The 12,769-nt window shown below is 36.2% G+C and overlaps 1 protein-coding gene across 40 annotated transcripts in view; it reads left to right on the forward strand.

Annotated features, from left to right (window-relative positions):
• Nucleotides 1-12,769, forward strand: part of shot (dystonin-like protein short stop) — an 888,743-nt gene that overhangs the window by 823,568 nt on the left and 52,406 nt on the right. For all 40 annotated transcript variants that reach the window (XM_083113147.1, XM_083113158.1, XM_083113144.1 and 37 more), the window contains 6 exons: nucleotides 358-793; nucleotides 2,371-2,621; nucleotides 4,294-4,494; nucleotides 5,710-5,864; nucleotides 10,096-10,369; nucleotides 12,041-12,370. In XM_083113147.1, coding sequence (XP_082969273.1) covers nucleotides 358-793; nucleotides 2,371-2,621; nucleotides 4,294-4,494; nucleotides 5,710-5,864; nucleotides 10,096-10,369; nucleotides 12,041-12,370 — 1,647 coding nt within the window. The remainder of the gene's footprint in view (nucleotides 1-357; nucleotides 794-2,370; nucleotides 2,622-4,293; nucleotides 4,495-5,709; nucleotides 5,865-10,095; nucleotides 10,370-12,040; nucleotides 12,371-12,769) is intronic.

The following is a 12,769-nucleotide window of genomic DNA, read 5'->3' on the forward strand; positions in this document are numbered from 1 at the left end:
GCCAATACATGTGAGTTGATATAACAAGAAATCGTCAGATTTTTGTTTTAAGTTCACTTTATAAGCACAAGCTAAACGAATACACTTTAGTGGAATCTACTGGGCATTGAACCAAAGATCTTTTTTCCAGTATAAATGAACTGAATTTTCATTGGATTATTATTGAAAATGTTTCATGGAAGTGGGAATTTCATTTTCTTTCCCAATTTCCAATTGATTGGAAAAATCAATAGATAAGTGTGAAGGTATATCTTGGACATTAAGAAGCTCTTGGAGTGATATTTACTAACTAGTTAATTACGGTTTAAGTAGTGTTTGTTAATACTGGCAGGTAATGGTAATGTTGTTTGATTGCAGATGTTCGTACAATCCATCAACGAGCATAAACCTCTTGTGGACAAACTTAACAAAACTGGCGATGCCTTGATCAGACTCTGCAATGACGAGGAAGGCGGAAAGGTGCAAGAAATAATGGACATTGACAACCAGCGGTACTCAGCTTTGAGGAGTGAGCTACGGACACGCCAGCAGAATCTCGAGAAAGCATTACAAGAGAGCAGTCAGTTCAGTGACAAGCTTGAAGGTATGCTCAGAGCTCTTGCCAACACTGCTGATCAGGTACGAGCAGCGGAACCTGTCTCCGCTCACCCGCCAAAGATCAAGGACCAGATCGACGAGAACGCTTCCCTCATCGAAGATCTGGACAAGAGAGAGTCTGCGTTTGCAGCTGTGAAGAGGGCAGCTGATGATGTTATCAGCAAAGCTGGAAATAAGTTCGACCCAGCTGTCAAAGGTAATTATATTTGTATTTATTTTACTGTAAAAGAAGACTCTGCAGAATGTGCAAAAGCCTTATTTTCATAGAGAATATACCTTCCAAGATTTTAAACGTATGGTCCCAAGAAGCAAAATGTTATAAAATTTTCCGGGTTTTAAAGTTTTCCCTCATTTTAATTTTTTGAACTTGTTCCCCTGAAGAAAGTAAATTTGAGTTTTCACTGTGTATATATATTCTTGAAGTACTGTTTTAAAATACCTTGGTTTATATTTTAGTTCTGCAGAAGTTAAAAGTTTCGTAGCTGCAAGCAATTATTTCATAAGTAATTTTATACATTATCATCAATTTGGCTTGTAAGATCTGTAATTTCTTTAAAACTCTTCTCCTGTTAACTTTATTTACAAGTAACTAATGTTATTGATAATAATTTTAGATCAGGGTTCGCACTTACCACAAAACCTGGAATAGCCAAGGAAGTCGAGGAAAGACCCAGTGGTTTATACTTGCCAGGATTTCGGATTGCAAATAAATTCTCCCTTGCGATTGAAGTCATTTTACATAAAAATGTTTTTATAGTTTATCTTTGTTCATTCATTTTGAATAATATTGAATAAACCTTATTCTCTTGAATAACAAGTGCAGTTTACTGCTTAAAATTTGTTGTTAGCATTCTAAAGCCACAGCATACTATTTTAAAAATTGCCAGGAGAACCTGGAAAAGTGGGGGAATTGGTTTTGTCAACTGTGTAGATACGAGGGCAAATCAAAAAGTCTTTGCGCCTAACTATTTATTTCCAGATTAAAAACCATAAAAGAAAAACAAGATATACCCAATCTTCTACGTACTTTTTCCTATTTTTCCATATAATCACCACACCTGTTGAGGCACTTGTTCCACCGTACCGCAAGTTTCGCAATGCCCGTTGCATAGAAGGTGGCCGGCTGATCATGGAATAAATGACGAACAACGTTCATCATCAAGAAGCTTAGGAACCCACCGATACTACACCTTGCGGTATCCCAACGAATCGTGAACAATGTCATAAACACTACCACAGGAAATGCCATGTTCAGTGGCTGTGTCCTTCATATGAACACGTCAATCAGCTTTCACCATTTCGTCAACGTGAATAATGTTATCCGGTGTTAGCGAGGAACGAGGTTGGCCCGATTGCTCATTGTCCTCCACATTTTCCCGTCCATTTTCAGACTCCTTACATCACCACTGCTCACTTTGCACTGATAAACACTTGTCCCCATACACTGGCTCCATTTCCCTGTGGATATCTGTGGCTGTTTGTCCTTTCCACCATACAAAACGAATAACACTTCGCTGCTCATATGGTGTGGACTTCCTGAGCACCCCGGCCATCTTTGCCAGCTGATAACAGGACCGTGCCGTGGAGGAAATCTGAAGTTACAATAGGGCCGTTCCAAGCTCGTATATCTCACTTTTGTAATAATACTTATAACAAGCTAGAAAAAAATTAGGTGGAAAGACTTTTCGATTTGCCCTCGTAGTTTTTCCGAGGCACATTTTACTAGTAAATTTTGCAAATTCCTTTTACTCAAATTTTCCTTCTCTCGTGCAGATATCAAGAAGAAATTGGAGCGCCTGAATAGCTTGTGGAACGAAGTCAACAAGGCCACAAACGACAGAGGACGATCCCTGGAAGATGCTCTTGCTATGGCTGAGAAATTCTGGGACGAACTGCAAAGCGTGATGCAAACTCTGAAAGAGTTGCAAGACACTTTGCATGCCCAGGAACCGCCAGCAGTGGAGCCGGCAGTCATTCGACAGCAGAAGGAAGCACTGCAGGAAATCAAACAAGAGATTGATCAGGTAAATTGTCCATTTCTCACTTAAATGCAGTTTTCATTCATCAAAATCCTCATCATGAATACAAAAGAATTTCTAAATTACTAGAAAATAAAGAATATGCTTCTGAAAGTCAAGGATCATGTGTGGATCTTATCATAATGTTTAGAAATATAGGGTGAGCGAAAAGTCGCTGGACTGAAAGTTGAAAAAATAATTTTCAAAGTTTGGTTCAGTTCTGTAGGACCAAACACACATGGCTTGTTTGGACAACCCTTTGGAAGGGGAGGAGCCTATTTTCAAAGAGAGGCTGGCGTTGTAACTGCAGCAGTAACTGTTTGTTGACCGCTCAGTGGAAGATTGTTTTTAATCGCGAGAAGCATGTCGCTTTGTTGGAGGCTTACTTTGAGCTGAAGACCTATATTTTGTGTGTGGATTTCATTTTGTGCATTTGTTTTCTTTATTATCTCATCTTTTTTAATATTGCACTAAGATCTATGTTAATAATAGTAAGAATAACAATAACAATAAATAGCAAATTTCAGGAACAAGACATATTATTGAATACAGGAAGATACATCCTACATTGTGCATATTTCAATCTGTGGAATTTATAAGCTACTATTTATATACTAGCTATGAAAAAATTCTCAGTTGAGTCCGGCGACTTTTCGCTCACCCTGTATTTGGTGATTTTTGCACTTGAAAGAAATACAGGGCTACTATAAATTATTAATTCGATTTCAAAACACTGTATTGCACATACAGATATGAATGATACATGAAAATAACTGTAAACTCACAAAGTTTTCCTCACATTCTACAAATGTTCTGTGTGCACCCCTCTGGCCACACGACACTCATCCAAGCGGTAGTAGAGTTCCACCCATACATTTTGCAGCAATCCCCTGTCAATGGTCATCAGAGGAGCATTAATGCATACTTGGTGGTTCTTTTCTGTACTCTCTTCTGAATGCACGCTGCACTGTAATAACAGATGAACATCTCGCCCAACGCACAAAAACACTCTTCTCAGTTTGTCGCCATTTTGTACATGCACTGCACTCGTGCTGTCAACTGGTGTGTCACAATGCAAAGTTGGTGAGTTTACAATTATTTCATATATCATTCATATCTGTATGTGCACTACTTTGGAAAATACAGTGTTTTGAAATCGAATGAATCATTTATAGTATCCCTGTGTTTACAATTGGGGTGCAGTGGGATGCAAAAATTGTCAGCCACCAATTGCATTGGCTTTACGTTACAGGAATGAAATTGTGCTGACGCCGGTGCTGATGATGTCCTCTTCTTTGCTAGTGTTTTGTTTCAACTCGAACCTTGCATTGCATAAATCAAATTGGATGAACATTGCAAGGGTCAATTTGCCTCATATTATTTAGGTATTTCACTGTACATACTCTTATTGCAATAGCATGTTCTTGAAATGTTTCAAGGCATGCATTCGATACACTGTTTGCCTACATCAGGACCGAGACCCATTGTATGATATTAAAAACATTCCGTGAATATGGTGGCAATATTGTCACGTTACGTGCACCATAATTGTTAAAACTGATGTAACATTCATATTCAGATCAGTGAATTCATTAGTCACATTTCAAAATCATAAAAATTCAATCAATTATGTATATTTTTTGTGTGATTAGATGCTTATTTCTGCTATTTCTTGCAGACCAAACCAGAAGTTGACCAATGCAGACAGACAGGCCAGGAGTTGATGATCTTGTGCGGAGAACCAGACAAACCGGAAGTGAAGAAGCATATCGAAGACTTGGACAATGCTTGGGATAACATCACTGCTCTGTTTGCCAAGAGAGAAGAAAATCTCATTGATGCCATGGAGAAAGCAATGGAATTCCATGAGACATTACAGGTAACATATTCATGCTACTTTTTATCTTTGCTGCCAGTTTGTGAAATTTAAAATTTCTGTAATCTTACAAATGCTTGTAATATATTTACTATTCATATATTACCCTAACTTGTCAGATGAGGCATTGATGAGATTTTACTTGGAACTAGTCAATAATTTACTCTAATAAGAAATATCTATACCAGTGATATATTAGGCTCAGTCAATAAATAACAAGGCAGAGAATATTACATCAACACTATGGTAGTTAGAAATGGGTCGACGGGCCCAAAATGGAGGTGCAGGTGTGATGAAACTGATTTGTGCACGTTTTCCTGCTAGATGGCGTTACGTGTCTGGCAAGGTATGCGCAAAGCCTGCTAACAGAGCAGCGGCCGTGTTCAGTCATTCCGTGCTTTCCCTCCACCAAGAAAGTTCAAGACTTTCCACACTAGTGCTGGCAAGGTCATGCTTTCGTTCTTCTTCTATCGCAAGGGACCACTCCTCGTCAACTTTTCCTGGAGCATGGAGCTATGGTCAGTACCCAGCGGTATTGTGAAATGTTAACGAAGCTCAGGATGGCAATCAAATCAAAACGTCTAAGTCACCTTTCTCGTGGTGTCGTCCTATTGCAAGACAATGCTAAACCCCACACAGCCAACGCAACAAAGTAATGTCTGAAAAATTCAAGTGGGAAGTCCTGAGCCTCCCCCCCCTATAGTCCAGATCTGTCCACGTGTGACTTCCACATCTTTGGTGAGCTCTAAAAAGCACTGCGGGGACAACGGTCTCAATCAGATGATGACGTCAAGTAGTATGTGCGCAATTGGTTCCAACAGCAGCCAAAGGAGCCAAAGCATCATGCCATTTTGCGACTGGTGTCACAATGGGGTAAATACCTAAACAGTGGCGGACACTACTTCTGAGGTTCGTTACGTAAGTACTGTGAAATATCCTCTGCCTCATTATTTATTTCCTCCACTCATCATTCATCTTCATTGTTGCAATTAGCCTTAAATGGCAGAAAAGTGATCTGAAATAAGAAAAATACAGTTGTTTCATTATAGAAATTGTGCATGCTATAAAGCAATGGATTGCATTCATAGTGCTCTGCTTACCTACCTAATATTTACAAGCCCTATCTGCATAAATACACATTCGTAACATCTCTTTGACTTGTGCACATTATCTAAATGTGAGTTTATTGGTAATTCTGGTTTCAATTTACGTTTTCAGAATCTGTTAGAATTCCTTGATAATGCAGAAGATAGGTTCTCCAACATGGGAGATCTGGGATCTGATATTAGTGCTGTGAAACAACAGATTGAGCAGTTGAAGGACTTCAAGTCCGAAGTGGACCCACATATGGTGAAAGTAGAAGCATTGAACCGGTGAGTAATTTATGAATTTCTTTTAGGAAAATTCCATTCTGTGGGATAGTTTTCTGAAACAGTAGATGCTTTAACTTAAGTTGTTTTCAGCAAGTACTGAAAAACAAAAGATGTAGTGTTCATTATTCATGTTTATATTGTTTAGCGACTACTTTCACCAATGTTTTCCAAAAGTGCACTGTTTATTGCATTAGTTCTTTTTTTTCTAAAAAGGAAAGGAAAAACATTTTAATGCACATCTTTTGAATTCAAATGTTTATTCACATGTTTCTTTCTTTCTTTTTGGACTTATATCATGGTTCATGGTTCTGCAATAACAGGAGTCTAAGAAGGCAAGTGATCTAAATGAAATACGTGTGAAACCGGCAAGATCCTCTTGCTTTCGTTTTTTTTTTAAATGGCATCTATGTGCAGACAGTGTTAGCTTACAGCATGTTTGTTGTCGAATCAAAATTACAATGTGCAAGGTCTTTTTTTTATTTTTTAGTGTTTTCTCTTAGCAAATGCTTTTTTTTGCAGCTATTTTTTTTTTACTGTGCTGTATACTTACTTTGGTTCTTCTCAATGTTAACAGATGTTGTAAATTTTCCTGTAGATGAAAAAGGAAACAGAATGACGCATGCATCTTTTCTCTTTATGTAACCAAGGATGCTTGACATTAAATTAACAAGGAAAATGATTCGTTAAGCAGTAGACTATTTGTTATTTTTGTCAGGTGACAATTACAGAAACTAATTAGTGAGCCATGCTGAATGCTTAACAAAAAATCTCTTGTATATTTTTTATAATATATTTGCTATGTGCATGGTTGGCAGGATGTGGATTGAAGGTAAAAAATGTAATTAATATTTGAATTAGCTAATTTGCCAGCTTCTGCCAGTAAATAGTCATTAGAAGATATTTTCTTACGATAGAAAAGTTTATTTACAAAATTGGTTATAGAGATAATAAATTCAGCTTGCTAATCTCTAAAGCTTACAATTATGCTGTATTTAAAATTTCCTGGTACATCCACTCTTATTACATATGAATTTCACTCTTTAGGAATGTTTTTGTGATTAGCTCTAGTTTCTGCATGTTAATTTTATGACATGATAGTTCAATATGTACAAAATTAGTAACATTTTATTGTTTGTAATGTCAAGAATTAAAAGCACTATTAATGAAATTTTACATTTGAGCAGATTAACTTTCAAATAATGCACTTTTAACATTTACTATTGGAAGGAGAGCTTAGGGGGCTAGTGAACAATACAAAATGTTAAATATTTTATGTCTATTTTCAACTGAAAGCATATAACAATTAGGTCATGGATTTGTCCTTTTCTCTTTAAACTTTAGGCAATATTCAGCCCATCCAGCTTTCCTTTCAAAACAACTTTTAGTGTCACCTAATGTATATTGCTTCTCAGAAAATAATTGAAATTTTTTTAGTGTTAAATAGTCATGGTAATTGATAAACATGATTGCTTTTATGTAGATACATTGCTTGCTACACTTAATAACACTTTATATCTACTAAACTGTAAAGTGTAAAGAAATGAAATTCAAATATGGAAAAACAGTAGGCTTTATGTACATTTTGAGGATTAGAAATGTAGCAGTTTTCTGCAAGTTTTCCTACACATTAGGGAATTCTGTTGGAGGTCACTAAAGCAGATTTACTGATTCCAGTGTAGATAATATGTGAATTATCGGAGGCTACAATTATATGTACTTTACTATCAACTTAATAATATGAGGAAAATGAAAGTGTATATATTATATTACCAAGCATATTGTAGTTGAGCTTCTTCTTTTCAGAATAAAAATACTAGAGATAGGAAGGAAACACCATCACATTGTATGGTAATGAACATATACATTGGAACAACTAATTTTTTGTTCTCTTATTTGACACTTTCCCAAATAAATTCAACAGAGCAAAATGCTACAAATTTTGTTGGAATTACATTTTTAAACTTTTTTTTTTCACTTGGGTCCCCTTAAAATATAATTCCAGGCTCCACTCTACATGTAGTGCATCAAGATAGGATTTGAAACAGTTCCATAGAAATCCTTATTTTTTTAGATTTATTTACTAAAATTTATAGAGATGGAATTGATTAATCAGTTCTGTATTGGAATTGACTAATATAGGCTCATCTGTGTATTCGGATTGATTTTGTGAGGTGAATGTCTAAATGCACAGATTTGTTTTCTAAGCCAGTCTTCTATTTATATATGTTGAGGGTGAATGAACCGTTCAGGTTCTTGAAGTATAATTTGCAATTTTATATTGGATCTGTAGAATATCAGTTATCAGTTCGTTATTTGTATGGACAAATATTTCACATGATCCATGCTTAAAAATTTATATCAGTGTGTGTTTTTAACTTGATTCTGTAATGTTTTTACTTGATGATGAAAACATAAACAGATGAAATAGTTTTTTTCTTGGTTTGAAGGGGACAAACTTAACTCTTTCCACAATTTCAGGACACTCTTTTCAATGAAGATTTGATATAAACTTCACAGATAACGTTTGCTTTGGTTGAGGTTCTTTCTCTTCGAAGCTATTGTAGGTTTATTATTATTATTATCATTTTGTAAACTGTGTGTATTTTGGTGGCATCTTCAGGCTGGTTTTACACCAATTAAAAGCAGTATATCACATGTCACTTGAAAATAAACCACTCAATGCAGGCTTATACCCTGTGTCACACTGTTATTGTATGAAAGGTTGCAGTTGCAATTGATTGGTCCATTCTCAGGGAGCATGTGGTATGTCGCACTTTTCAATTTGGGGTGAAACCTACTTAAAATATGACCTGAATTAGTGACAGAACACTGTACTGTATATATCATTAACATCTGATTCACAAATTCGTTTTCTTGGTACAAAATAATTTTTAACAAACTATTATCCATAGTAGAAATTCTTACTTGTATCCTAAAATATGTACATACATCTTTACAATCATTTTGTTTCTTCTAAGCATGGCAAAGAAGAAGAAATATGCCTATTTTGAAAGATACTAATACAAGGCAACACTGTTTTACCTGTTTGCACGGTGGAAGGCTCTTGCACAGAATCATAATCCACGATGAATATTATATTCTGATGGAATCTTATTACTTAAATGTGGGCTAAAATTCACAGGAATTCATTAAAAATTTAAGGAATAGTAGCATACAAAGTAAATTTTGTGTTATAAAATTAGATTTGAAGTTATTTCTGATACAATGCAATCCTATTTGATTATGTGTTGGTTCTTAAAGGCTGACTTTCCTAATTTTCCTCCTTCATGCATTTCTTTATTCTATGTTTAATTATTCCTGTAATGATTGGATTTGGGTTAAGCATTGAAGCATATAGGAATTGTTTGTAATTGTATGGAACTAAGTACAGGGTGTTTTAATGAAACTGGTATTTTTAAATGCGACAAAATGGATAATGGGACAAACATTACAAATGCAAGAATTGCAACATTACACCTTTCTAATGCCCACAGTCATGTTCATGTACTGAATATTTAAGGTCATGTAAGCTCATTGAAGATGATCAAGATCAAGCAACTACAGTAACATTCACCAGATATACCAACATGCAAGACACATTCCTTGCACCAGAACTTGCAAGATGCCCTACAGGGGAGCCAATTGGTTTCCAGAAAGATGGAGCTACATGGTATTCACCAAAATTTTCCATTGAGGCAGTGTGCCCAGTAGGAACACCTGGAAGGCAAGGTGTTGGCAAGGCAGCACCATTCTTATTTCAGAGTTTGTGACAATAAAACACTTGTTACATCACGTGCCCACAACATATGTGTTAAACACCACCACACAAGACAAGTGAACAGCACGATAAAAGAGACCGTTGGAATGTATCATAGTTGATCTACATCTCAGGCTGTTTGCATGTGACGGTCACTTGCAGCGCATTGTGAATTTTAAAAATAAGGTTGCTTTTGATTTGTTTGTATTCTTTATCTCACTAAAACGTATCTCTCTTGTTCAATTTTAAGATTTGTATGTATGTGTATACGTGTGTATGTAATTGTATCCCGCACAATAATGTTTTACATGGCATGTTTTACCATAACCATGTTATACGGTGAGCTTACAGAGCTTTCAAAACATCAACATATACTAGTTCAATGACTGAATCCACAACTGTAAAATTTAGCAATGCATGTCTGCTTTTTAGTGGGAAAATTCTGGAGAAAGTAATTGTTTCTATCTTTCGTAGACAAGCACAAGAATTGACAGAACGCACATCTGCAGATCAAGCAGCAGCTATAAAAGAACCGTTGTCTGCCGTCAACCGACGGTGGGATGAACTCCTGCGAGGAATGGTTGAGCGACAGAGGCAATTGGAGAATGCTCTGTTGAGGCTTGGTCAGTTCCAGCATGCCCTTGCCGAGCTTATGGTTTGGATTAACCGTACGAACGGAACTCTGGATGAGCTCAAGCCAGTTGCAGGTGATCCGCAAGTCCTGGAAGTGGAATTAGCTAAATTAAAGGTGCGTATATTTGCTTTTAGTTGCAAAGTGAGTTGGTGTTTGTCGGTAGCTTTCTGTCAAGAGTGAAGTCCATAACAGATTACTAAAAGTAATTAGGGCTGAGTTGATGTCAGTGCCAATGTGTGTGGTATTGGCTGATACGAATGCCATAAGAAAGTATTGGTGTTTGCGTATCTTGCAGGGTCTAATTATTCTGTACATTATACAGGGCATCCCACTCACTCTCGACCTCAGATTTTCGCATATAGAAATCAAAGTAATGGTTGTATGTAATAAAATTTGCTACAGACATACCTTGATGTGTGTGAAGCATGGTGACATCAAAGAAAATGTTGAAAGTGACCACCATGAGCATCAAGGCATGCCTGCACATGTGTCTCCATGTTACGGAAGACTGCTGCCAACATATCGGGAGGCACAGGACGACTGTGGTGCTCATTCTCATGATTTCACCATGCTTCTCGCACAGCAAGGTATGTCCATAGCAAATATTATTAAATTACAACAATTACTTTGATTTATATAAACAAAAATCTAGGGCCAAGAGCGAGTGAGATGTGAAATTTTCATTCAGTTTGCACAAGTATTTTGTGAAATACAGATTTCATCATGAAATGACAGCTATTTTAATATCTCAATGTTAAATTCGAGTATTTTAAAATAGGAATGGAACAGACTGATACCAATCTGATATATCTATTAATAGTCTATAATTCAGTGCAAAGAAACACCATTTTGTTCTTATTTTTATGCTTGTAAACATGTCATATGGCCTAGTTTTGTAAAGAAAATTAATTTTTCAAAGTAAAGCCCATTCTAGTTGCCTGGTTGTGTGTGTTAATCATGGATGATAAATAATCATTCATGTGTTTCAAGGAGCATTTGAAGCTTTATATCAGATTGGTAGAATAGAAGTTATCAGTAAATTGTATATTGATATGTTGTCCATGATGGCAATAATACTATATTCATATCACTCCATTCCTATTTTGAAGCAAAATTATAGTACATTAATGTGGCTTAATTTCAGCGGGTTAATATCAATCAATATTATGGACAACTTTTAATTGTTGCCGACCACTGTGGCGGAGTGGTTATCACACCATGCTGTGATGCCAGGAGTCCCGGGTTCGAATACCAGCATGGGTGTTCTTTGCGAGTGTCCCTTCATCAATTTTATCACACAATCACTCATCTTCATCTTTGCGATTAGTCAAAGGTGGCAGAAAAACAAAGTAAAATAAACCAAATCAAATCGTGTTTTAATTGTTTACAATGTTCGAGGATTTGTGTTGATATTGGTGGGAATCAGTATTAGTTCAAAGTGGTGTCTGTTCAGTCCTAATGAATTATTTGTTAATGACTAGCATCATGAAACTATAAATATGATAACGGTAGTGAAAATTGGTTAGTAAAGTTTCTAGTAAAGCAGCATGTTATAGCAATTACTCAAATTTTGCATTCCCCAGCTTGGCAGTTGTTTTGGAACACCACCTGAAAAATAAAATCAATGTTTTATTGTAATAAGTATTATATTGCAGGTAGTTTGGATGTTAATGGAATTTTGATAAAATTAATGTTTGGCAAACTTACAACAGTGCTGAAAAGGAAATTTACATTCACAAGTAATAATGTATATTAGCCCTCATTGTGCTTTTTTTTAATTTCTAGGTGCTTGTCAACGATATCCAGGCCCACCAAACAAGCGTGGATACTCTAAATGATGCCGGCCGGCAGATAATAGAATCGGAGAAGGGATCTCCCAATGCCTCGGCCACGCAAGAGAAGCTGAACCAATTAAATAAGCAGTGGAGTGATCTGCTTGAGAAGGCAGCTGACAGGCAGCAAGAACTGGAGGATGCTTTGCGTGAGGCTCAGGCTTTCAATACAGAATTGCAAGATCTCCTTGTTTGGTTGAACGATGTCGATGGTGTTATCGCAGCCTCGAAACCAGTTGGCGGGCTACCAGAAACTGCATCAGAACAACTGGAGAGGTTTATGGTGCGTAGTGCTCTTCAAATATAAACTTTTTATTTTATTTTATAATTGAATCTTTTACTGGGTGGCACACAAAATAGTAGCCTGGGTCAGCATCATATGCTACTGAATCAGACTAGTTTTTCGTGTGCCACCCTGTATATGAAGATCAACATATAAAATAACGGACACACTTTTTTTAAAATTGCCCCTGATTATGAAAATATAAAATTATTAATAATAAACTTTACTGTTGCTGCATTCTACTTTTGAGTTTGATAAAATATTCAAAGACTTCTACATCACATCTACTTTTATTTCTGTCAAGAAACAAGTTACCTTTAACTTGACAAATTAAGTTCTCTCTGTAAAATAAATCATGAATTCTGAAATGTTATATCTGTTGTTGAAAATATATTGACA

Source organism: Lepisma saccharinum, chromosome 27 (genome assembly GCF_977018435.1).
Source record: "Lepisma saccharinum chromosome 27, izLepSacc3.1, whole genome shotgun sequence".
NCBI classification, from domain to species: Eukaryota; Metazoa; Arthropoda; class Insecta; order Zygentoma; family Lepismatidae; genus Lepisma; species Lepisma saccharinum.